We start from the raw sequence: 27501 nt of genomic DNA on the forward strand, positions 1-27501 counted from the left end.
GTTGGGTGGGTGGGTGGTTGATTGGTTGGTTGGGTGGTTGATTGAGTAGTTGTTTGGTTGAGTGGTTGATTGGGTAGTTGGTTGGCTGGGTGGTTGGCTGGGTGGGTGGGTAGCTGATTGGGTAGTTGGTTGGTTGGGTGGGTGGGTGGTTGACTGGTTGGTTGGGTGGTTGATTGGGTAGTTGGTTGGTTGGGTAGGTGGTTGATTGGGTAGTTGGTTGGTTGGCGGGGTGGGTGGTTGGGTGGTTGATTGGGTAGTTGTTTGGTTGGGTGGTTGATTGGGTAGTTGGTTGGCTGGGTGGTTGATTGAGTAGTTGGTTGGCTAGGTGGATAGGTGGGTGGTTGATTGGGTAGTTGGTTGGTTAGGTGGGTAGGTGGGTGGTTGATTGAGTAGTTGGTTGGGTGGGTGGGTGGTTGTTTGGGTAGTTGGTTAGCTGGGTGGTTGTTAGTTGGTTGGCTGGGTGGGTGGCTGGTTGAATAGTTCTTTGTTTGGGTGGTTGGGTGAATGGGTGAGTGGGTAGAATATTTATTTTGCATTCCATCATTAAAATTCACACTACATATCTAAGCCCTTAGCTCCTCTTCCTATGAGCCCAGTGACTGTGGGCTCATAACTTCTCTATTCATATACAGAATAACTTCTCTGAGCATGGAGTGATTCCATGGCATTGTCGTCGGACAAACTTTAACTGGGAGACACAGACACAGGCACACACACACACACACACACACACACACACACACCTATTAACTCCAGAAATGGAGCCCATGACTCCAGCTTGGTGAGCCAATGAGTTTTATTGGAATTATTTACAGGAATCTGAAATGACTCAAAGACAGCTGTATCACCAAAGCCCACCCCTGCATGGGTGGCAGCTCATGAAAGCTGGAAACCTGATGCACATTAAACAGCCTGCAGGCAGCTCAGCAGGTTGGAATCCTTTCTCGGAGTTCTTTTTCAGTGGCTGCGTTGATCAGAGTCTCTTCCTGGTAGCTCATCTATCTTTGTTTCTTCTAATAACTTCAGTTGGTCTCTCTACTTCTTCAAGGCTGTTTGAGTCATCTGAGATTTTTCTTTGAAGCTTGGCTTTACTGATAGTGACTTTCAGCAGGCTTTACTGTTTACATACTTTATGGGGAGGGAGGGTCTTAGTGAATATGCTCAGTTTCAGGGACTTCCTGAAGCTACTTTGAATTGTTTATTTCCTGTCTTAATGAGCATCCATGTAGTATTTCACCTCCCTTTAGAATATCTGTGGCTTCACCTCTCTAGAAATCCTATCTTAAGAGGGTTCCCTCCAAAATAGAAGGTTTTCATCTCAGAGGGAAGTATATGTGTAACCCTGCAGGAATCATGGCCACTGGTTATAAGGAGCTTATTCACAACAAAGGGCAGGGAATGGTCTGCGCTCTGACACGAGGCCATCCCATCACATCTCTCACTTGGCTTCTTCAGGGCCTGTTTTGATGAGTTACAGTCAGAGCACCTGACCCTGTGGCTGGTCCTGGACTACTCTGCAGATGTCCTTTATGTTGTGGACATGCTGGTTCGAGCCCGGACAGGTAAGTGTGCCCCAAGGACTTGACTGGACCAGGTCACAGGCCCTCAGTAGGGGGACCATAGAGTACTCAGAAAGATTCATGGTAGTGTACTGGATGTTATCTGCCTTTGACCAAGAGGTGCCTGAGAGATCTGGAGACCTACAAACACAGAGTGGGTGCTGGTACCTTGATACTGAATCCTTCAACAAGACCTGATCAGGGGTTAAAACACCTGGACTCTGGAATCTACTGTCCCAGGGTTATGCAAGCAAGTCAAGATGGTTGTCTGGACCTCACTTTTGTCACATGACACAAGGCTAAGCTGTCATATCAAAGGACCCTTCAGTACTGACTGTGTGAAGTAACAGTTCATCGTCCAAGTTCTTCTCCTCAGAAACGTGGAAGGTCCAGGAAGCACTACTCTGTTCTCTCAGAGGAGTTTTACAATTTATTTCTATGGTTATTTTTGGAGATTTTATTTTATTTTTTATAAAGGGATATGTGAGTCTTTTGGAGTTCGTGTGCATGAGCGTAGTTCCCAGAGAGGCCAGAAGAGAGCGTCAGGCCCCTATGATGGAGCTTAAGTTATGGGCATTTGTGAACAACCAGACCTGGGTGCAGTGAACTGAATTCAGGGCAGCGAGTGCTCTTACCTGCTGAGCCATTTCTCCAGTGTCTCGAAGAAGTTTTAACATGTGAAGAAGTGAAATTGAAAACAGGGCCTAGGACCATGAGTTCTTTCAACAGCCTCTGGTTGGGGTTCAGACACACCTGTGCTTGAGAACTGGGGCTGCTCAGCTTTTGGGGATCTTTTTCTAATGTCCACAAATGTCCTTGTAGAGGTCCTTCTTACTGCTGCTAAGATTTTGGAACTACCACCCACACTGACATGCTCAGTGGGAACACACCAAATCGCACCATGTAGCCATAACAAACATCCTCTCAGTTCCTCTTGCTTTCCCAGTACATGAAACAAGAAGCCAGGTTGTCTCCACCTTACTGATCCAGAAACCAAGGTTCTGAGTTCATATTCACACCCCAGTCATGCAGAGTAGCAAGCCCTCCTTCCTCCCACTGGTGCCCAGCTCATTAACTTAGAGGATCTCCAACACACAGTGTGAGGTGGTATGAACGACTTCTGAGGCAGTCACACTGGTATACACAGGCACAGTGTGCTTTGTGGACACCCACTGGAACCCTGCTGTTTGTCTCAGGCAAGCCTCAGAGCAAAACCTCGCCCTCACTCAGACATCAACTCCATCCCTTCGTGTACTTGGATACTGTCCTTAGCAATGCCAAATTCAGCAGGAAGCTGAGGGAGATAGAGGTCAAGAAGCCAGGTGGCCATGATCATAATCCAAAAGTAAAAGAACTTCAGACTCAGAAGAATCATAAAATGATGAGGAGTCCCAACACCAGGTTGCTATGCAAGATACTCACTCCATAGACGGATGCACAAGCACCATGGCTATGCAAGGCACTCCATAGACAGATGTGCAAGCACCATGTCATCCGTAGATCCTGCACCTGGAGATCTATATTTGGAAAGAAACATTCTGAGGTTTTATTTCTCCTGGTCATTATTTCTCCTGGTTTTATTTCTCCTGGTCACTTCGTAGCATTTATGATATATGTATTGGGCACTATAAGAAAACCAGAGAGGATTTAAAATAATCAAGAGGATATATACAGGTAATGTGCAGATATAATATCATCCTATGGAAGAGACTTAAGCATCTAAGGATTCTGGTTCCCTTGGGAGCAAAGAGATTAAGGGATTCTAGAACCAATGGCTCTCTGGATCCTGGAGGGTAATTATTTAACAAGAATGGCCTGAGGAATAGGAGCATCAGAACTTTATATGGGTCATATATGATGACAACCTTAATCTTCATTTTTAGCAAAGGTCTTGTGTTAGCAGCCATGACACCTTGAACTTGTAAAAAGGCGCCTCATGGTGTAAGCTCTGGGGGACAAGGCCAGCACTGTTTCACTGAACAATATTACTGGTGATATCGGCTTGGTAGGCTTTGATCTGAGTTTTTGAAGTTTGATGATTCATATTTTCAAGTACATACAAAACACAAAGAGAGAATAACATTAGGAAAGCCCACGTTCCCTTACCCGACACAATCTCTAATAGGTTTGTCTTTTAAAATTTAATCTTCATTCCTTGCTTTCATCTAAGATTCAGTCTATTTTCAAAGTTACCCAATTAGTTCATAATTTTTAGTCCTGAACAGATAACTGGGGAAGTAGCTCAATTATATAACCCTAGCTTATACAAGGCCCTGGATTTGATTCCCATCAGAGGAAAAATTAAACAGAAGAGATTAAAGCATTCTTTAAAAAAAAAATACCAGGGTGAATGTCAACATTTATATTGGTTATGTCTAATATTTGTTTCTCTCATGTACACACCACTGTCTGTTGTGTAACCATGATGGGCGATATCTTTCTGTAGGCAGTTTAAGCCTCTTTGGTGCCCAAGTGACTGTCCCTTCTCCATCCTTAGGTTTCCTTGAGCAAGGCTTAATGGTCAGGGATACCAAGAGGCTGTGGAAACATTACACAAAGACCTTGCACTTCAAGCTGGACATCCTGTCTCTCATCCCCACAGACCTGGCTTATTTAAAGTTGGGCGTGAACTACCCGGAACTGAGGTTCAACCGCCTCCTGAAGTTCTCTCGGCTCTTTGAATTCTTTGACCGCACGGAGACAAGGACCAACTACCCCAATATGTTCAGGATAGGGAACTTGGTTCTGTACACACTCATCATCATCCACTGGAATGCCTGTATCTACTTTGCCATTTCCAAGTTCATTGGTTTTGGGACAGACTCCTGGGTCTACCCAAACATCTCCAAGCCTGAGTATGGACGTCTCTCCAGGAAGTACATTTACAGTCTCTACTGGTCCACCTTGACCCTGACCACTATTGGTGAAACCCCACCCCCTGTGAAGGATGAGGAGTATCTCTTTGTGGTCATAGACTTCCTGGTGGGTGTCCTGATCTTCGCCACTATAGTAGGCAATGTGGGCTCCATGATTTCCAACATGAACGCTTCCCGGGTAGAGTTCCAGGCTAAGATTGATTCTATCAAGCAGTACATGCAGTTCCGGAAGGTAACCAAGGACTTGGAGACCCGGGTTATCCGGTGGTTTGACTATCTATGGGCTAACAGGAAGACGGTGGATGAGAAGGAAGTACTCAAAAATCTCCCAGACAAGCTGAAGGCTGAGATCGCCATCAACGTGCACCTGGACACGCTGAAGAAGGTCCGAATCTTCCAGGACTGTGAGGCAGGGCTGTTGGTGGAGCTGGTGCTGAAGCTCCGTCCCACTGTGTTCAGCCCCGGGGACTACATATGCAAAAAGGGGGACATTGGAAGGGAGATGTATATCATCAAGGAGGGCAAGCTGGCTGTGGTGGCTGATGATGGAGTCACCCAGTTTGTGGTCCTCAGTGATGGCAGTTACTTTGGGGAGATCAGCATCTTAAACATCAAGGGGAGCAAGTCAGGGAACCGCAGGACGGCCAACATCAGGAGCATTGGCTACTCAGACCTGTTCTGCCTCTCCAAGGACGACCTCATGGAGGCCCTCACCGAGTACCCAGACGCTAAGAGGGCTCTGGAGGAAAAGGGTCGGCAGATTCTCATGAAGGACAACCTAATTGATGAGGACCTGGTCACGGCCAGGGTAGATACCAGGGACGTCGAGGAGAAGGTCGAGTACCTGGAGTCATCCCTGGACATCTTGCAGACAAGGTTTGCACGACTCCTGGCTGAGTACAGTGCCTCCCAGATGAAGCTGAAACAGCGGCTCAGCCAGCTGGAGAGGAAGATGGACAGGGAGGGTCATGGCTTCTCAACTGATAGGGAGAACTCTTCAAAGACTGACTGAAAATGCAGGTGGCTCTGCCTCCTGCTCTCCTGAGGCCAGCTGTCTGTGAGACACTATACAGCCTCATGGTAAAGGGTACGGTTGTGGTTTCACCTCAGCGCTACTCATCCTTTGGGAGTGGTGTGATGGCAAGGGAGAGTCCACCTAGGAAATGAGAATCATGGTTGTTGGCCCCATGAAGTTCCAGATTATCATGAGGTCTGCATGATACGTGGCAAGGGTTATGGCTTTGGAAAGCGTGAAGAGTTCCCAATCAAGTGTATGAACGTATGTGCACGTGATTCTAATGTTTTAGTTATGTTTGTATATGGATATGTTCAGTTGCCTGTGGAGGTCAGAAGAGGGTATTGGATCCCCTGGGCTGTTACATGCTGTGGCTACCCAGCGTAGGTCCTGGGATGCTGTCTTCATTAGGGTTACAATTGCTGTGATGAAATACCATAACCAAAGCAAGTTAGGGAGACAAGGGTTTATTCAGCTTACACTCCACAACATAATCCATCATTGAAGTAAGTCAGGACAGGAACTCAAACTGGGCAGGAAGCTGGAGGCAGGAGCTGATGCAGAGGCCACGAGGGGGAGCTGCTTATTGGTCTGCTCTTCTTAGCTTGCTGAGCTTGCTTTCTTATCCAGCACCACCAGCCTAGGTGTGATCCTTCCTGTAATGGGCGGGGTCCTCCTATATTCATCACTAGTTAAGGAAATGCTCCACAGGCTTGCCTACAGCTGGATCCTAGGAAGGCATTTTCTCAATTATCCTCTCAGGTGACCAACTTATGTCAAATTGACATAAAAAACAACCAGCACAGATCCAAATGTGCAGTCCTTCCCATGTTTATTGAGGTGAAGGTCCTGCTCTCTTACTCAGTCCAGCCTTCAACTCCTGTGCCCAAGTGTTGTCCCCACGCCAGCCTTCCGAGTAGCCGGGACCACAGGCACACGCCACTGTTTGCAACCCAATTAATTTTTACGAAATCTATGAGCTGTTTAAGCCCCTTAGCCTAGCTATCTTATAAATGGACATTTACGGGGCTGGTGAGATGGCTCAGCAGTTAAGGACACTGGTTGCTCTTCCAGACGTCATGAGTTCAATTTCCAGCAACCACATGGTAGCTTGCAACCATCTGGGGGAATCTGATGCCCTCTTCAGGCAGGTAGATATATATACAGCAGAGCACTCATACATTAAATAATAAATACAATTTAAAAAAACATGTGAATGGACATTTACTTAATCTCCTTCCTTATTCTCACTTCATCACCATCTGATTGTGAAAACACGAAAGGGATATAAGTTGGTGTTAAAACACTTCCCTAGTGTGTGCAATGGCTCTGGGTTCAATCTAAACAAACAACAAACAAAACTGAGAACACAGCAGGAAGCTATAAACACAAACTTGTAACTTAAGTTCAACTTTATACAGGATGGTTTGGGCTACATTTCTGAGCCTGGCATCTCCCCATACGTGTACTTACTGGGCCCCTGGAAATGTTGACTTTGTAGTATCACAGTATTGTAAAAATGGAGATCCCTTCAAGTCAGGGAAACAAATCTAGACTCCCTGCCATCCAGCTACTGTGACATCTGGCCACTTGATGGGACAGCATGTCTCATCTCATTTCTCAGTGGATTCAAAGACAGCCTCCTGTCTTATCCTAGAAGTCAGACCTCTGAGTAAGGACTTCTGGCTGCCATTGATATAGAACTTGGGGGATTCCTAGAAATTGGCAAGCACTGAGTTGGGGCAGTATCTGAGAAGGGCGTTACATGGTGAGATTTCTCGGAGGAGTCTAAAGTAGATGCCAGGCCCCGACTGTCACTACAAGAATAGCCTAGTTCCGCTGGAGTCACCTGTCACCACCCATTCTAGCTTTACATGGAAAACCATGTTTAAGTAGAGACTCTTAGGTGAAAAGTTGGGGTAGTGGGCCGAGTTTTAAGAACAGACAACTAAGGCTGGAGAGATGATTCAGTGGTTAAGAGCACTTGCTGTTCTTCCAGAGGAGCTAGGGTGGATTCTCATCACCCAAATGGTGGTTAACAACCATCATTAACTCCAGTTCCTGGGTATCCAACACCCTCAGCTGGCTTCCATAGGCACTAGACACACACATCATACACAGACATCCATGCAGGCAAAACATCCATGCACATAAAATAATTTTTTTTTCAAAGCCGAAAACTGAAACTTAAAAGCTGAGACTCATGGCCAATGTCCTTGTAACCTGCACCTTTACCCTGAAAAAGCTTCAAGCCCCCATGGAACTGCATCCTTGGGCTCTTAGCTAGCTGAAAGTTTGGATACTGAAAGAACTATTTTTTAACTAGCAACAGTTAAAGGGCACTTTTGCCCTTGGGTTCTTTGACTGTGAAACAGGACGTGGGTGTTCTATCTTTCACTTCCCCTAGTGTGTGCAATGGCTCTGGGTTCTTCTGGAAGTTCTTCTCCCTTCCCATCCTTGCTCCTTCTTTCTCTTTCCTTCCCTCCCTCTTCCTCCTCTGGCTCCTCCTTTCTTTCTACTAAACAAAATTCTTCCAACCCTTTCCTGGACAATGTTGAAGTCTCAGTGGATAGATGCCATAATCTATAATTGAATCCTAATGTACTTCATACAAAAAATATACTCTATGTTCAATTATGCATTTAGGTCTCTTCTTGTGGACCACATGACCATTTCCTGTGGGGACATCTGATGTTTAATGCTTTTAAATAGTTAGAAGATCTAGGTCTATTAAAGAGCATAGATTCAATTTCATATCATCAGCATAAATGTAATCCGAAATGCTATATATTTTATAACATTGAATATTTATAATGATGAATACATTTTAACAACCTTAGCTATCAATTATGCCTGCACCTATATTTATATAGGAAAGATAAAGACCTGGATTAAAGTGTGCTAATGGCTCCTGCTTCAGCTCTTGTCATAAGGGAAGATTCAGCCTCAGGGTACATTCCTAGAACAATGGTTTCCCTAAAAAGATCAGGCAATGATGAACTAGGGATGCATACTTCTGGGAAGGCACATACACAGCCAGAGGCACAAAAGACAATGCCCTGGGTACACAGAGACATGAGTAGATGCTTACTGTGGCCTTGATCCTAAAAGCAACAAAAAGGAGCTATCAGAATGCAAGGATAAAGGACAAATATATGACCTACTACATATTCTACCAGAGAGCATATATCAGAGGGAGTAACTACATGGACAGACTGATCAGCAGAAATGGATGACGACGTTATTTGGGGGATGGTAAGTGCATAAAGGAGCTGTCTAGCCTCAGGCCTGGAGCTACACAAAGAAAAGTGTTTGGAGGAGTCACCCCACAACTAGAACTCACACCTCTCAGGCTGAGTTACCATTGGCCATCTCTGATACTCCAGGAACTTAGAGACATGGGCAAACAAAGGGATGTTCGAGATATTTAAGGAGTGGCATTGCTCTGTGGGTAAGGTTCTAGAATCTGAACATGAAGCTAGAACCAGCTGCCTCTTCCAGATCAAGCAGTGGCTGCTGTCACCGCACCACCACTAAGTGGCACTTAGGCTCCATAATCAGAGGATCACGTAGACAAGCAAGTCCACTCCCTCTCCCTCTGCCTGTCTTCCAATCTTCCCCAGTTGCCTCTTAGGGAAAGTTCTAGAAAAATGAGGATAGCAAGAAGAACCTTGAATTTAACCGACAATGTCTTCCATGTACTTTAGGTCCCACTTTCCATGCACTGGGGACACGTCCAGGAAAAAGCCCTAAATAAATAGGTCAGCAGTCGAGGTGTTATATTCAAATATAGCATGTACATGAATGTTTACAATAGCTTTATTTATAAACAGACACACACACACACACACACACACACACACACACACACACGGATGGAACCCTGTTGCCACTCAACAGCTGGATGGAAGAAAAACATATCCATACAGTCCAACACTGCCTAGCAATAGGGATGAACAAGAAGTTACGCTGATTCGTGTAAAACCATTCTGTTGACATGACGCTCTAGAGAAAGTAAATCATAAGAGTGTTAAGGATCTCAGTGGTCGTCAGGAGCTCAGAGAGGCTGACAGGTGGTTACAAAGGAGATAATTCCTGTTGTGACATGCTTCTTATGGTGCTGGTATTGTAGATACATGACCTTATACATTTGCCTGGACTCCCATAGCTACACATCATTACAAGTCAACTTTAAGCCAGGTGTATGGCATATACCTATAATCCCAGCACTTGGGAAATGGAGGCTGGAAGGCCTGATATTCAAGCCCAGCCTCAGCTACATAGAGAATCTGAGAGTAGCCTAAGCAAACTTTAGTGAAAACAACATTTTAAATATAAATAGGGATATAGTGTTTTTCCAGGAAGGAAAGAAGATTCTAACAAACACAGGGCCTAATCTTATTGAGACTTTAGGGCAAAATGATGGCTAAGTATCTTTTAAGACTGTAAAGTAAATCCAAAGACAGAAGAAATTGACACAAACACATGTCTAGTTGCAAATTCTTTAACATGGGGGTGTTGGTGAATAACTCTGAAATTACATGTATACTATGTATGGGGAAGTTGGTAATGGAAAGGATAGTAAAAAAATGGAAGACAAGCTTACCATAGAGAAAGGAGTTTCAAATAAGTAAGAGGATGCTCTAGTTTCATTTCTGTTGCTGTGACCAAAAAAAAAAAAAAAAAAAAAAAAAAAAAAAAAAAAAAAAAAAAAAAAAAAAAAAAAAAAAAAAAAAAAAAAAAAAAAAAGCAACTTAAAGGAGAAAGGCTTTATTTCGTCTTACAATTCTAGATTTCAGACAGGGCAGGAACTTTAGACATCAAGTCACATTACATCCATGGTCAAGAGCCAAGAGAAATGAATGTGTGCATGCTTCCTTGCTTGTTCTCAGTTTGGCCTCGATATTCTTATATGGTTCAGATTCCCTGCCTAGGGAATGGTGCCACCCACAGTGGACTAGATCCTCCCACATCAATCAATAAAAACAATCCCCTACAGACCATGGGCTAGCCCAGTATAGGCAGCCCTTCATTGAGCTTTTCCTCCAAAGTTGGGTCAAGTTGACAATTAAAGCCACCATCACAGGGATCAAGAACAAACACTATAATAGTGTTTCTTTATATACATACATAAGACAGACAGACACAGAGATAGTGTGTGTGCAGACTATCTAGCTCTGATTAATATTTTTTTTTTGCAAAGAATACAGTAAACACCCATCTTGGTATCTAGATATCTTTCTCCAATAAAAGGAACCAGAATGATTCTGGAGCTGGAGAAGAAAAAAATAGGTTTATTTATACCTGGACCATCTTGTGAAGCTAGAATGTGCTGGAAAACCACAAATGGGTATGTCAAAAGGACACAAAACTCTTCTGAAATGGTCTGGCCAGCGGCCAAAATGAAAGCCATCTAGCAATTTTTTAAAAATCAAATAGCATTAGATTCTAATAAACTACAACGTGAAGGTCACTGATGCTACGAGTAAGTGTCTGGAAAATAAATAACCGGATAAATAAGCTCATGAGAAAGGACAGATGTGTTTATGAGAGAATTCCAGAAGACATCTGTGAATTATTTGATGTAGGTAGAGCCACACTCATGTATCTTAGAGCCAGAACTGGAGCCAAGTTTCTGTTTTTATAGGATTAAAAGTACCGGTCTTTGATTTTTTGCCACGGCTGGTATCTGCATCATATCGGCGCCTTTTCATTTGAGGCATATTTACCCACTCATAGCTTTGTTACTTCTGTCAGTTTCATCTCATAACAAAATACTTGGCCTATATTTTTGTTCTTGATCTATTTGGAGAGACTACTTCCAGGTGAAAGTAGTTGAGAGTGAGACCACGGGATTCAGAGACTGTTTAATTGCTGTGTGACCTCTGTACAGTGACAAAGATGGCTCCTACACCCAGAGCTTGACAGATATTCACATGTAGACGTGTCCTCACTACCCAGATCATTGTGGCACAAATCTGAAACTGCAGATGGCTCCTTGTGTCCTTTTGCAGACACTAGCACACTCTAAAGCTAACCATATATATTTTTTAAAAGATTTATTTATTTTATTTGTATGAGTACACTGTAGCTGTATAGATGGCTGTGAGCCATCATGTGTGTGGCTGCTGGGAATTGGACTCAGGATCTCTGCTGGCCCTGCTCACTCTGGTGTAATTCACTGTAGCTGTCTTCAGATGCACCAGAAGAGGGCATCTGATCTCATTACGGGTGGTTTTGAGCTACCATGTGGTTGCTGGGATCCGAACTCGGGACCTTTGGAAGAGCAGTCAGTGCTCTTACCCGCCCAGCCATCTCGCCAGCCCAAGCTAACCATATTTTTACTTCAATCACTAGAGATTTAGTTTTCCCCATTTTTGAATTCCATATAAATGGAGTCTAGTTTTTTGTTTTGGTTTGGTTTGGTTTTTGTTTTTGTTTTTGTTTTTTTCTTTTTAAGATTGATCTGTGCTGTTCAACATGGAAGAGAAGTCTATGAGAGTCTCATGACTGTGTACTATTGAATGTTGAAGGTAGCAGGAATAATCTGTTCTGGTTAGGGACATGTGTCCTATTTCTAGTCTCAGTTATTCTCAATCACATTGCTGTAAACATTTTGTAATGTCTTTTGGGGAGGTCATGCACTCATTTTACTGGGAGTGTCTACCTATACACCAAGCACTTGGTTATTTTATCTCATATTTTCTCACAAAGAGATTAGAGTGTTTGTGAGTAAAATCTTTCAGAATTAGGTTCATTATGACTTCAGAGGATTTTTTTTTTTTAATCACTGCTTTGAGGAGTCTCTAAGTGGCTCAATGGAGAGGAATAACTGTTCTACTGTAGGGACTGTGGGCTTTACTTTGGGGCTACTGGAATGAGGAAACACCCAAATGCTTTTATCAGAGAACCTCATAGTTATCCTGTGCTACACCACCTGTGTGTCAAAATGCCAAGATTCCACATTTCCTAAATGTGTTTACATTTAGGAAACAACCCCTCTGATGCTTGGTTCTAATTGTCAACCTGACACAACTCAGAACCTGGGAGGAGAGTCTCAGTGAAGGATTATCTACACTTGGTTGGCTTGTAAGCATGTGAGAGATTGTCTGCGGAGAGACTGTCAAGGTGAATGGGTTAATAAATTTGGGAAGGCCTATCCCACTGCAGGTAGCACCATTCCCTAGGCAGGGTATCCCAAATTGTATAAGAGTGCACATATCCAGTTGAGCACAAGTAAGCAAGGGAGCATGCAGACACTCATTTTTCTCTGATTTCAAATTGTTACATGAGAGAAAATTAATGTTTAATACATCAAGAGTTCTCATAAATCAGTAACAAAAGGATGAATATTAACCCTAAGCACATCTTGTCATTCCTGGTCTCTTTTAATAGAAGCTTCCCTTTTTTCCCTGTTGAGGCATGAATGGATTTGGTAGCTGTGGTTAGACAATGTCTCAACCTCAGCCAGAGTTCAGGGATCAAAATGGTCAACTTACCCAGCAATACTAACAAATGACATCACTCTGTAAAACTTATGAAATGGACCAGTCAGGTCACAGTGTCAGGGATTCAAAACAAAACTCAGCGGTAACACGATACTCAGCTGTGGCAATCAAAGCCAAAAGATGACGTGGACAGAAGTCATGAACTGAGACAGGAACCTGATTTGGACAAGTTGGAGTTCTGAGGAGGCAGGATCAGTGGGGAGCCATTGGCTGTGAGCGAGAAAGTCCCCTTACTCACCTTTTATAGTATGGATGCCACCATCACTAAAACTCATGTTGAAATCCCCCCACATACATAAATAAACCATTAGGGTAGGTAGTCCAAAACAGTAGCATCTAACCAATGATAAATATCAATGTTCCATATCTTGTAGCATTTTCAACTGGTAACACTCAGTGATATTTCTCTTGTATTCTCTTTGGTTCATGGTTTTAAATGTGTAATTTAGTGTATCAGAGGTTAGTATCCCTCCCCCCAAAAATCCCAGGCCTTGCGCGAATCAGTAATGTCACTTCTGAGATGACATTCACAATGAGCTTGTAGTGATGAAGTTAGAACAGGAGCATCCCTCGGGGTCTTTGAATACTTAGATTAGGCTCTCAACATTAAATCCCATGCTACCATAATCCCCATAATACAGCAGCTTTGGATGCTAGTGAGGGCAAGAGGCACTGCACAGAATGTAAGGCAGTCCAAACATGGCTGTCCGCTGTCTAGCAAGCTTCGTTTGGATAGTTCAGCATTGTGCCCTGGTTCACCTACAATGCTGCTAAAGCCAAAAGGGCAAGCTGGGGAAATTCCTAACCCAGCAACAAGGAAAGAGAACCTATGTTCTGAGTTCCAAGGAACCAAGCAACCAGATGGAATGAGGCACTTGGACCCTGTGGTGGTTGGAATGAGAAATGCCCTCATAGTCTTGGGCGTTTGAACAGTTGGTGCCCAGTTGGTGGCTCTGTTTGAGTCTTGTGGCCTTGCTGGAGGAAGAATACCACTAAGGGCCAGCACTGACACCAAAAGCCCCACTCCGTGTCCAGTTTGTTCTCTCTTCGCTGTGCTTGGGGTTCAAGATGTCGGCTCTCGGTTTCCTGTTCTCGTTACCACCGACTGCCACAGTTCTCAGCCACAGTGAACTCTTAATGTAAGAGTGGACTTTCAGTGGAAGCCCCACCCCAACTGTACCCTTCCTTCTATGAGTTCCCTTGGACACAGTGTTTTATCACAGAAGAGTAACAAAGACACATCCCTTAAAGTAATGACATTGGCCCGAAGGTGTATTGAGCCCCCTTTGGATTCCAATATATTCCATGATACTCCCTCATGTGGCCTCGTCCCCTGATCTGTGATGCTTTTATAGCACAAAGGGACACTGGAGATGGTTCAGGGCCCCACACTCTGCACCAGATCAGGTGCCTGCCCAAGGCTTTCTGCCATTACCTGTACCCACCAAAGGTCTGTCTCAGTGTTTGAAACAGTGAGCTGAAGACAGCCTTCCAAATCACCTCCCCACATGCCCACAGACTACCACACAGCTACAATACCCCTTTGTTCAGAACTTTGGGAAGAGGAGCCTTGCATCAATCCACAGGAGAAAAGTAACCATCTCTAATTCTGTACTTGGGATGGTTCATCCTGTCAGCTTTATGGGATCTGGGATCGATGAAGAGACACACCTCAGGGGTCTGTCTTTTCCAGGAAGAGTTAACTGAGAAGAGAAGATTCTTCCTTAGGGAGGATAGTACTTTCTAAGGGATGGCCCATCTATAAAAACATCTGGGGTGGGGTCTTGCTTGCCTGACTGCCTTCCATTCTAGCCAGTATATGCATCTATCTTGTTGACAGTGCTGCCTCTGCTGCCACCACCATCCTCTGCTGGCATCAGACGCCAGCTTCCACCTTTGCAATATGGACTGAGTACCGGCAGCTCTCTGGGGAGCTTCCAGGGCTTCAGTCCTGGATTGGGACTGCTGAGGCCTTCAGTTTTATTTGCCGAGACCCTGAGAGGTTCTCAGATTCTGCAGCATGCAGCCATGTGAGACTGGCCAGCCCGTGTGTGCGTGTGCGTGTGCGTGTGTGTGTGTGTGTGTGTGTATTATATATTCTACCAGTTCAGTTCCTCTAGACAATCTTGCCTAAAACACTTTTTCTCCACAAAGATTGCCAAAGCCTCTGTTCCTTGGCACTACTAGCTGGCTGCCAGCACAGACTGCATTAGTGAATGGTAAATTACATCTATGCAGAAGGTGCTGGCTGCTGGGATAAATGGATCCTCATGACCCTGCACTGCTTTTTAAAAAAATCTTTTATTTTTACTTTTTAAATTATTTTATTTATTTACATTCCAGTCATTGCTCCCCCCCCCCTCACAGTACCTCATCCCATTCCTCCTCCTCCTTGCCTGGAAGAGGGTGCTCCCTCCCACCAGATCCCCCCCTTCCCTGGAGCCTCAAGATTATTAAGCACATCTCCCACTGAGGCCACGCCAGGCAGACCTCTGCTATAGAAGTGCCAGGGGCCTCCGACCAGCCTGGGTATGCTCCTGGTTGGTGGCTCAGTCTCTGGGAGCTACCTGGGGTCGGGGTTAGTTGAGAGTGCTGGTCTTCCTTTTTTGTCTTCCTGATGTCCGGGCTCTGCAGTCGCCAAAGAGCCTGAGGGTTGGGGAGGTACTGCTGCTTCGTCATCTGGCCTAAGAGAGGTCCCTCTTTCTGCTGGTGAACATTCATTTGTCACATCTAGTTTCAGGGCAGAGGCACGGGGGTTGGATGGGAAGAGGAAAAACGGCAACTGTAGCCTTCAACTGAGCAGTTGCTGCCCACGACAAGTACACTCAGAATAGTCATCCATGCAAAGATTGAGCAGACGGTCCCACGGGACTAATCTTTAGCACGCTGTTTGTACTTTCTCTCAAATTTGACTCTGCTTTATACAGTGGAGTCGGTCCTGTTTTTCTGCTCACTCGCCATACCGAGGAATCGTTATCCCCTACAGAAGTGCTCCATCTAAGGGGAATATTAGATGCCCTCAAGCTTACCTAGGAGATCTTCTGACTGGTCACTGCAAATGGTCTAGGATGTCATCAGGAGCAGCACGGACAGCGTCCCCTCCAGTGGCGCAGACTGTTCAGTCTTTGGCTCGAAGCCACAGGAAAAGTTAGCCTCTCTTTAGTGATCGTGTTTGTTCAGGGATATCATGCACGGTTGCTCTAGTTGGGCACCACCACCGAAGCCCACCTGTGAAAGGATTGTTCTGTTGTTTTGATTCTGCCAGTCTACCAGCAGATGGCAGTAGAGGATCTCGTTCTAATAAGCGATTCTAAGCCATGAATGCTCTTAACTTCTAAGCCACCTCACTAGCCCCAAGACTAGATGTTCTTAATCAGATGCCACGGTTCAGCTCCCCCAGATTGCTGCAACAACGCCTCAAAATGATATATACTCCATTTCCGAGCTCTTGTTTCAGTTGCTAATGAATAACTTTAATGTCTCAAAATTAGAACTAGTGTAAAACTTCTTAAGATTTATGATATTGCAAACAAACAAACAAAAATATTGAGCTATCATATCCATAGACGGAGGAAGGACGAGACACACACGCCTGAAAACTGTCAGAGGACCTGGATTCCGTTCCTAGCACCCACTTGGTGGTTCCCAGTGATCTGCAATTCCAGTCCCAGGGAATCTGCACCCTCATCTGGTCTCTGTGGGTATCAAACACACATGTTCACGCAGGCAAAACAGCAATATACATAACATAAAAATAGATTAATAGTTTGAAGAAGAACCCCTGTCTTTATTGCTGTGGGGAAGGGAATAATACACAACCACTCTGTCCAGATAAAGCTTTTTAGCTCCTGGTGAAAATTGTCAAGTCGCTTAGAATCACGTATTAGAATGAGGTCCTCTACTGCCATCTGCTGGAAGACCAGTGTAATCAAAACGGAACAATCCTTTCAGGGGTGTGCTTTGGTGGATGTGCCAAACTAGAGGCAACCATGCGTGATATCCCTGCACAAATATGGTCACTAAAGAGGCTAACTTTTCCTCTGGCTCCGAGCCAGAGACTGAACAGTCTGTGCCACTGGAGGGGACGTTGTTTATGCTGTTCTCAATGACATCCTGGACTATATGCAGTAACCAGCCAGAACATGTCCTGGGTAAGCTTGATGGCTCTCATCTGTGTTTTCCAGAGTCTGACATGAATTTCAGCAACATCGTGAATTTGAGGCCAAATAGCAGGAGGTTGTCTCTGTCCAGTTCAGTTCAGCCAGCCCCCAGGGAGTTCTGGAGCTGCATGGGAAGCGGGTTGGGTTGTCAAGGTGACTACAGGTACTTATTGGCTTTGTATGCTTGTTTTAAGTGTCTGGGTGGGGCTCCCAGGTGCTCGGCGTCCTCAGTGTGATGTGATTCCACACGATTATCTCAAAGGTGTTGTCAGCGAACACTTAGCACCAACCACTTCAGGTCCTGCTTCCTCCCAGAGTGAACACGGTTTTTAATGTTGGGGAACACTGAGTTGGAGCAACCTTCGTCTCAGGCCCATTGGCCACCGGAGTCAAGGTCCCGGAGCTTGGACTTCTCAGTCCCAAGAACTGAAAGAAATGATGTCTATGCAGCCCAGCTGATCTCCAACCTCCTGCCACAGCCTCTTGAATGCTAAATACAGATGTTAGCCACCATGGGAACCCCTCTCTTCTCTCCCTGCCCCCCCCCCTTCTACTGCTATGATCCCAGGCAGCCAGCAGAACTACAGGGGCCTTAAGAAATGGCTGATCCCTTGTCCTGGGCCAGGGACAAACAGATGCAATAGCCATGAGGTCAGCTGTTGGCTGCAACACTACTAGCCCACAGCAAGCCCCGAGCCTGAGTCCAGGATACTTGGCTGAACAGAACTTTGCAAAACAACATCTTTGCTTGTTCCTCCTACCGACCCAACTAAAGTGTGAATAGACCGTATTTTTCTCCTCAAATTTCCTATCTAAGGTTGGCCAGATCCACTGAAGAGGAATCCAGGAGCCTCCCTTCCTCTGGACAGTACTGAGTGTCCACCCACTGTTCTGTAGCTGAAGAGAGCATTTGTCAGCTCACCATGTTGACAGCCTGCCCCGGACAGCCAGGCAAATATCACTTTTTAGTGTTGTCTTGTTAGGGTTTTACTGCTGTGAACAGACACCATGACCAAGGCAACTCTTTTTTTTTTTTTTAAAGATTTATTTATTTATTATATGTGAGGACAGTAGCTGTCTTGCTACACTCCAGAAGAGGGTGTCAGATCTCATTATGGATGGTTGTGAGCCACCATGTGGTTGCTGGGATTTGAACTCAGGACCTTTGGAAGAGCAGTCAATGCTCTTAACCACTGTGCCATCTCTCCAGACCCCAAGGCAACTCTTAGAAAGAACACTTAATTGGGGCTGGCTTACAGGTTCAGAGGTTCAGTCCACTATCATCAAGGTGGGAGCATGGCAGCATCCAGGCAGGCATGGTGCAGGAGGAGCTGCGAGTTCTACATCTTCATCTGAACTGACTTCCAGGCAGCTACGATGAGAGTCTTAAAGCCCATACCTACAGTGGCACACCTACTCCAAGGCCACACCTACTCCAACAAGGCCACACCTACTCCAACAGGGCCTTACATAGTGCCACTCCCTGACAAAGCACATGCAAACCACTATAAGTGTGTCATTCCTTTCCTTGTCTTTATCTTTGCTCTTTTTCTTATAGTTTTTGGGACTGAGAAGTCCAAGCTCCAGATAATTAACTCTGGTGGCCAATGGGCCTGAGACTAAGGTTGCTCTGACTCAGTGTTCTCCAACATTAAAAATGTTTTCATGCTGGGAAGAAACAGGACCTGAAGTGGCTGATGCTAAGTGTTCACTGCCAACATCTTTGATATTGTCATGTGGAAGAACATCACACTGAGGACGCTGAGCACCTGGGAGCCCCTCCCAGACACTTAAAACAAGCACACAAAGCCTATAAGTACCTGTAGTCACCTTGACAACGCAGCCCACTTCCCATGTAGCTGAACCGCACAGACAGTCTCCTGCTATTTGGCCGAAAATTCCCTATGTTGCTGAAACTGATGTCAGACTCTTGATAATCTTCCCATGCCAGCCTCTTGCATTCTGGAACTACAGATGAAAGCCATCATGACTGACTGACTCATTAAGTTAGATTTTTAACAACTACTTGGGGGAGAGGCATTTATTGATTTCTATAGTTCTAGTTAGACATACCTTGCATAGTACAGAATTATGTCCTTGTAGCCTAATTTTTGTTCTCCACAAAGGTGGTGGTATTCACCTTTAAGGCCAGGATTCTGGAAGGGTCTCTGTGAGTTGGAAACCAGTTTGGTCTACATACATAGAAGAGTCCAGGTTAGCCACACCATCATACTGAGAGCCTGACCAAAAAACAAACAAACAAAATGTTCTTAAAACTGATACCACCCTTAACTAAAATTCTCAATATTTGGAGCATTTATTGGTGAGTTTTGAATAAGAGGAAAATTCACAGGTGTGGGGCTATGGGAGAAGGCTGGAAGACGCATAGTAGATGGAGCCCTCACCATTAGCTTACGCACACCTAGGGAAGTGAAATGGCCCTCACTGGATATGGCCCCCTTAGCCTTTGACTCTCAGCCTCCACAGCTGTAAGATGTAAGTTTCTATGTAGCCTAGGCTGGCTTTGAACCTGTGATCCTGCCTGATCCTCCTCTTTTTCCTTCATTCTTTTCTTTCTGCCTTCCATCCTATTTTTTGCTTTGTTTTTGTTTTGTTGTTTCATTTCATTTCATTTTTGTTTCTGTTTTGAGATATGCTCTTGCTATGCTGCTCAAGCTATTTTTTTTTGTTTTTGTTTGCTGTTTTGACACGGAGGTCTCTCTATACAGCCCTAGCTGTCTTGCACCTCACTATGTAGATCCAGAGCTCTCAGTGATCCACCTGCCTCTGCCTCCCAAGCACAAGGATTAAAGGCCTGGGTCACTACACCAGGCCCAAGCTGTTCTTGAACTCCCAGGGTTGAATCCCAACGAGGTGGGATTATAGGCATGTACCAACACAAACCTTTTGTTGTCTATAAATTACCCAGTCTCCTGTATCTTCTTACAGCAACACAAATCAGATTAAGACAGTGACCCTGGGAAATGATCTCACAGTAAATATGACTCTCTTTGTTAATCTTATCCACCTTCATTCCAAAAGGCATGGATAATGTAGGAGGAGATCATGGCAAACCTTAAACACCACCTTTATTTTTCACCACTTTTATTCAACATTATTCATTGGAACCTTCTAGAAATTTCAGATCATAAGCCTGTATTACTTCTGTCATTAGTGTTTCTTTAGTGCACCTGAGCATATTTGTCTGTTTACATAAGAAATGTGTGTTTATGAAATACGTAAGTAGAATCCGGGACCAGGGACCCCCAGAACCTTTAGTGACCAGATCTGGGTCCTCCCTTATTTGTCCTGGCCAGTGAGGACCTTGTGAATTTGATGTTTTTAAGTCTCCTGGTCTTCTGTTTTACTGCTTTGCTGTAAGTCTGTACTTGTTAAATGTCATTGTTTTTGAGATATTGCAATCAGAGAGGACATAGACATGCTTGAAGCCAAATATAAAGTCTTTCTTTACAGGCCGGCAGCTGCACAGAGAAGTCGCCCAAGTCTTGTAGGCTTGAGCCTTCTGGTTTTGGCTTTTTATGCACAAAAACTGCATCCTGGTTTGACACTTTAATTAGCAAGGGCAGTTAGCAATAAGCTAAGGTAGAGAAAGCAAAATTAGTATATATATTTAGAGATTTTCCTAGAACTGTGGACTATGACAGATTAGGTCTTTGTTTTTATTTTGGCAAGGTGTTGGGGACTCTATGATGGAGTCTGAGGGGAGAATGGTACCTCGAACATGACATCAAGTTGTTTAAAGTTGGGGGGCCTGTCACATTCCCTACTGGGCATGAGTCTAATTGGACTCTTCATGGGGCAGTGGGTTATATCATCTCTTCAGTAGTGTACTGGCTGGTTTTGTGTGTCAACTTGACACAAGCTGGAGTTATCACAGAGAAAGGAGCCTCCCTTGAGGAAGTGCCTCCATGAGGTCCAGCTGAAGGCATTTTCTCAGAGATCAAGGGGGGAGGGCCCCCTGTGGCTGGAAGTCCTGAGTTCTTTAAAAAAGCAAGCTGAGCAAGCCAGGGGAAGCAAGCCAGTAAGCAACATTCCTCTCAGCTACTGCCTCCGGGTTCCTGCCCTGTGTGAGTTCCTGTCCTGACTTCCTTTGGTGATGACCAGCAATGTGGAAGTGTAAGCTGAATAAACCCTTTCTTCCCCAACTTGCTTCTCGGTCATGATGTTTGTGCAGGAATAGAAAACCCTGACTAAGACAAGTAGTAAACCTAACAGAGCTTACTCTCTGCCTTACATAGTTAAGTAAGCAGATGAGCAAGCATGATTCAACAGTGACATCCTGTGTTAAACCTCCAAGACATACACTGTGGAAGAAGAGGACTGACTTCTGTGTTGTCCCCTGACCTCCACATGTGTGGTACAGCACACCCACACACACACAGGGACACAACACAAATAAATAAAATGCAACTTTTAGAAGCAACTTATGGAAGGAGGGGCTTGGTGGTGGTAAGAGGGAATGGCAGCAGGATGGGGAGGTGGCGGGTGACATCCACAATCAGGAAACAGAGTGACGAAACTCATGCCCAGATAGACTGTCTCTTTTTACTCCACCAGTGTCACCCTGCCGAGGTCCAGCCTCAGTGTGAGGAGGGTCCTGAGAAAGGCAGGGATGGGCATGGCGCAGATTCAATAATGACTCGGAGTCAGTAGTGGAAGCAGGCTGTCAGTTCAAGTGCTCTCTCTTTGCCCAAGGATCCTCACCCTTCTTCCTTCTCCCCCTTCATTCTTTTGCCTTTTCTTCTTGAGACCACTTCACCTCTCTACCCTGGATATCTTCACGTTCACCCTGTCTAATCAATGCAGCACACACTGGACTGAGAGTACATGTATCTCCTTGTAACTCCAAACTCAAGGCCAAGTCTTATAATAAGCAGTTTTTACAAAGGACCACGTAGGCTTTTATGGCCTCTGTGGTTATGTTGTCTTTCCCATGGCTCTAAAGGCCAGGCAGAAGGTCTGTTCCTTGTTCTCCACAGCCTCATGGCCACCTCCATTCCTCATTCCTGAGAACCAAATCTGTTTCATTAACTATGGCATGATTATCTCTGGGTCATGGGGGAAGTGTATTCCCCAGAAAGAGAGATTGAAAGTAAAATAGAAGAGACGGCAGATCAGCTTCAGGGCAACAGCAGTCAGCAGTACAGATGGGGATCAACAGCCTGGGGATGCTCCAGGGGCAGGAGGTGTGTCACTGTGTCACACCTGCCCTTCCACAGCCATGGAGAACCCAGCATTACCCCAACTGGGGTGGAACATTCCCACCCTAGTCACCCAAGCTCAGAAGCTTGTTTCCATGGTAATTCTACATCCCAAAGAAGTTGACAATCAAGATTAACTACAATTGTACTCACGTGTCTGGAAGCTAGAAGTTCAAGTGAGAACCACCGCAGACTCTGGTGAGCCTGCATCCTGGCTCATTGCACCCATGCGTATGACAACCATGAAGCATACTGGCTCCTCACCGCTGATTCTCTGCGTTAGGTGTTGAGGGTAAGTGTTTCCCTTTTTTAATGAGGTATCTGTGGTGACCGAGTAGAGTATGAAAACCTCACAGCTCTTTTGAAAGTCCTGTGAGATAATCTAAAGTTTTCAATAAGGCAGAGATGATTAGATATAAATAATTTTAGGAAATTTTTTTTCACCTCTGTCTATACTTTCAAGTATTAAATATTAAAAACATTATTTGCTTTGCTAAGAGAACTCTTACATTCCCAGGGAAATTTTCTAAGACAGTGATGAATGACACATTGTAAGTCACCTGTGTGATATTTTCCCAGGACTTCTGGTACAGTCGTGGAAGCTTGAAGGTCCTGTTTATCGGGTGTTCCTGGATGAAGCTGGCAGTGGTGAACCTCAGGCCCAGGTGAGTGCCAGCCAGGGTCAGCACTGACAAAGAGGTTTGATTCTTTCAAATCAAACTGATTCTTATGGTTATGCTCAATGCACGCTGGTCGGACAACTCAGCATTCAGGTTTGATGGCAATGCTGTGCTCTCTGATGGTTGAAGCACAGCCCACACAGTCCCTAAACTTGTCAGAGAAGAGAAACCTGTGTGTGTGTGTGTGTACATGTGAGTGTGTGATACCTGTGATTATAGCATAAAAAAAGACTGACAGGAAAGGAGATTTGTACAGAATGTCTGCCAGTGCTTCAGGATACAAGCAAGGAGCCTGGCTGAGCCATGCATGTGCTCCTACCTAAAGCCTTCCTCTATGTGGGGAGCACGATTAAAAGACAGGTGGGAGGAGGTGGGGTAGGAGAGCTGCTTTTTATACAAGCCTTAGGGTTAGAGGCTGGTAGCAAGGTGTAGTTGCTTCTTTTTAGTAATTAAGTCAGGGTTGCAAAGTAAAAATTCCGGTGATGTTATTTTTAGAATTTAAGATGTAATGACTGATAAGAAGAAATAAATTCCTAAGTGTCTTAGTCAGAGTTCTCTAGAGTCACAGAACTTATGGAATGCCTCTATTGAGGGAATTTGTTGTGATGACTTACAGTCTGCAGTCCAACTCCCCAACAATGGGCAACTGTGAATGGGAAGTCCAAGAATCTAGTAGTTGCTCAGTTCCACGAGGCTAGTAGCTTCAGCTAGTCTTCTGTCGAAGTAGGTTCCAACAGATGTGCTGGCAAGCAAATGCAAGCAGGCAAAGAAGAGAGTCTTCCTTCTTCAATGTCCTTATGTAGGCCTCCAGCAGAAGGTTTGGCCCAGTTTAAAGGTGTGTACTACCACGCCTGGATCTGGGACTCAAGCTTTGTCCCAGGCTGACCTTGAACTCAGAGATCTCCTGGGATTAAAGGCGTGTACTACCTTACCTGGGCCTGAGCTTTTCATGGCCACTGTGCCTCAAGATATCCATTTCAAGATCCAGGTCAGAAACGGGTGTCTTCTAGTCTCAAGATCTGGATCACAGGTGTGCCCTCCAATTCTGGATTGTGGTTCACTCCAGATATAGTCAAGTTGACAACCAGGAATAGCCAGGACACTAAGTATATGTCCCTCTCAATGGATGAGGTGGTTTTGATAACAGCACTAATGTTCACATCTGCTTTTCTCTTCGCTCCTCCCTGTATGAGGCTATCCCTCTTTATCCCTCAGCTACCCATGCAGCTAGGTACCTTGAATCACCATCTCTGGCCAGGTGAATATGAGTGGTTGTAGCACAGGTTTCTCTGTCTGTGGATGTATGTTATTCTCCTCTTGGGTGGGTGATTTTGTGATCCTGATACTGAAGAGCTGGAATCTCAGAGTTGTGTGTGATAGGGGGCCAGGACAATGGTTTCACAGGTAAAGACTCTTGGTGCCAAGCCTGACAACCTGAGGCCAGTGCTGGAGACCCACATTGTGGGAGGAGAGAACCATGCCCCCAAAGACACACACACACACACACACACACACACACACACACACATACACATATACACACACACAGAGACAACAAATAAATAAGTAAATTAAAAAACATAATAAAAAAGAACATGCACAATGGGATGGAGAATAAACCTTCACACTAGGAAGTCAGTTGTAATTTGCTGTTTGAAACTATTTTTATAATATCTGCCTTTGATTTCTTTTAGGTGGTCGTTATAAAAATGTTAAGAGTCATAGCAGGGGATAGGTCTGCTTATTGTTTTGATTATGGTACTGGCCTTACAAGCATGTACATATATTCAAATACATCAAATTGTATCCATTAAACACATGTACTTGTTTTGACTGTCATATTTACAGTCAGGCTGTAACAGGCTGTTTTAAAAAATCTGCCTTTTCACATGAAGGAAAGCACTCCTGTGCTGACCAGGAAAGGATCTACTTATAGCTGAACAGTGTTGTTTTCATAGTTGGGTGTGGTGGCTCATTCCTGTGATCTCAGCACCTGGGAGGCTAAGGCAGGAGCATTGGTTCAAGGCCGTCCTTGGCTACATAGCAGATTTGTAGCCAACCTGGGCTACATGAGATTATTCTTCATAAAGAACACAAAAACCAAACTTGTCCCCTGAGCTCTTCTGCTCCTGCGGCCCACCCCTCGTTAATCCAGGCTCCCATGGTAACCTCTGTCCATTCCATGACACCTGGGGTCTAAGGATCTCCTGATTTATGGCACAGCCAGGGTGAGCTGAGGTGGGGAGAGAGATGTGGAATGAGGAGAAGGGAACTTTGATGTGTTCATTTTCAGCTAGAGAACTGAAGTTTAACAAAATGCCTCAGGGCTGGAGAGATGGTTCAGTGGTTAAGAGTACTGGCTGTTCTTCCAGAGGTCCTGAGTTCAATTCCAAGCTCACAACCATCTGTAATGGGATCCAATGCCCTCTTCTGGTGTGTCTAAAGACAGCAACAGTGTGTTCATATATATATATATATTTGGGCTGGAGAGATAGCTCAGTGGTTAAGAGCAGCAGCTGCTCTTCCAGAGGTCCTGAGTTCACATGGTAGCTCACAACCATCTGTAATTGCATCTGATGCCCCCTTTTGGGGTGTTTGAAGACAGCAACAGTGTACTCATAACTAAAATAAATAAATCTTAAAAACAAAACAAAACAAAACCCAAAATGACTCACTTTGTCGCTAGGATACACCTTCAATATTCTATGAGGGCTCTGGAGTTCATGTCTGTCACTTCTCTGCTAATCTCTGCTAGATGGAGTTGGATCCCCTTCATAAATCTAAGCTGAATACATCCAAATGCTTTCCTTTCAAATTTACTACAATTCTACTGAAAACTTAGGAAAAAAAAAAAAGATTATGGGTTGCCATTCATTCTTGTGTCATGGAATCAATCAAATTACAAGCTTGAAGTGAATACAATAGAAAATAACAAACCGTGATGACACTACTCTAGAAGCCCTGTGGTGACTGCGTTTGTTATATACACATACCCACGTATGTTTGGTTAATAGATGAGCTGCCCTCCAGCTGGAGAAGTAGATCAGTGGTTAAAAGCACTTGCTGCTTTGGCAAAGGACCACACTTCTGTACCCAGCACCCACAAGGAAGTTCATAACCATCTGTAACTCCAGTTCCAAAAGATGCTATGCCCTCACCTCAGACAGTACCAGACACACCCATGGGACATCAACATATAGCTGGTAAACACTCATACATTAAAAAAAAGAGGCATAACTGCAGCTCCTGCTCCAAGTTATAGCCACTAGAATCTAAAAATACCTTAAGAAGTATTAGCTTTTAAGTGTTTGTGCAGTTAGCAAGACTGAAAAATGGGATAGAGCCAGGGTCGTGGTTCAGTTGGTAGAGTGCTCTCTTGGCAGGCACATAACCCTGGGCACAATTCCCAGCACCCGTAAATCACAAGTGCAACCCCAACTGTCAGAAGCGGGAGGCAAGGCGATCAGGAGTTCAAGGTCATCTTGAGCTACAAAGCAAGTTTAAGGTTATCAGACTTGATATCAGACTCTACCTAAAAAACTCAAACCCTTAAACCAAAAACCTTACATTTACCTTACTCCAGAACACAGCCCCCACCCCATTCTTTGATTTTGATGCGTGAGTTGAATGAAACTGCTTTATTTTTAAAAGCACCGGTGTGTCAGCATGCTTCCTGGCAACAGGCTCGGCTTCCGTGTTCCCATGGCAATGGAATCTGCTTCCGCGTTCCAGCTCTCCAGGTTATGGCGTCTCTCCAGCACACCTGGATCATTGCAAAGCAACTGAGGATATCAGCAACAGACAGCACACTTTCTAAGTAACCTGTCAAAGGACTGCCGGGTGCTGAGTCACAGAGACTAAGAAGTGCCCCACCCCGCCCCCGCCCCCGCCCCCATCCCCAACCCACCTGCCAGTTCCCAACCCGCTCAGGAATCCTCTTGATGCCAACTCATTCCACCTCTATCTAGCCTCTACCTGTTTCAGACCAGAAACAGACCATCTGCTTTACTTCAGAAGAGAATGAATTAGGACACACCCTTTGAAAGGAAAACAAAACAGAGGGTACAGAAAAGGAAATAAAATTTATACTGAATAAGCTATTAAGCACTCATGTGACACCTTCTGTTTCTTAGCATTAGAGTGCATGGCACTCTGCTGGGGATTGTGTGAGCAAGCCAGTGTGTCAGAATGATCAGGTAGGGCCTGACATTCAACATTTCTAGCAGGTTTCCTGGTGACACTGCCCTTGCTGGTCCCAGAGCACACCTCGAGTAGGTCTTTAATACTGAGGTGGGTACATAGTTAGATCATGAAACTGTAACAGTGATGCAGGCCTCACAGTCTGCATAGAATTCACCCAGACACCAAACTCTCAGTATAAAGGAAATTTATTACCTAGGAGGGACAAGGAGTGTGGCCGGGTGGGGAGGTGCCTCAAGGTCAGGCAAAGACAGCAGCAGGTGGCTCTACAGGCGTGGCTT

The 27501-nt window shown here is 44.8% G+C and overlaps 1 protein-coding gene and 1 long non-coding RNA gene across 3 annotated transcripts in view; one reads left to right on the forward strand and one right to left on the reverse strand.

Moving 5' to 3' along the window:
* Window positions 1-5447, forward strand: part of Cnga3 (cyclic nucleotide gated channel subunit alpha 3) — a 29898-nt gene extending 24451 nt beyond the window's left edge. For both annotated transcript variants that reach the window (XM_031368819.1, XM_031368820.1), the window contains 2 exons: window positions 1456-1562; window positions 4057-5447. In XM_031368819.1, the coding sequence (XP_031224679.1) occupies window positions 1456-1562; window positions 4057-5447 (1498 nt within the window). The remainder of the gene's footprint in view (window positions 1-1455; window positions 1563-4056) is intronic.
* A 9885-nt stretch (window positions 5448-15332) lies between these two features.
* LOC116089130 lies at window positions 15333-26648 on the reverse strand. The gene is made up of 5 exons (XR_004118173.1): window positions 26594-26648; window positions 22494-22722; window positions 19192-19358; window positions 15988-16186; window positions 15333-15688 (listed from the first exon to the last, which is right to left on the reverse strand). It is a non-coding gene; the product is annotated as an uncharacterized LOC116089130 (long non-coding RNA).
* Window positions 26649-27501: the final 853 nt, after the last annotated feature.

This window comes from Mastomys coucha, unplaced genomic scaffold, assembly GCF_008632895.1.
Source record: "Mastomys coucha isolate ucsf_1 unplaced genomic scaffold, UCSF_Mcou_1 pScaffold14, whole genome shotgun sequence".
NCBI classification, from domain to species: domain Eukaryota; kingdom Metazoa; phylum Chordata; class Mammalia; order Rodentia; family Muridae; genus Mastomys; species Mastomys coucha.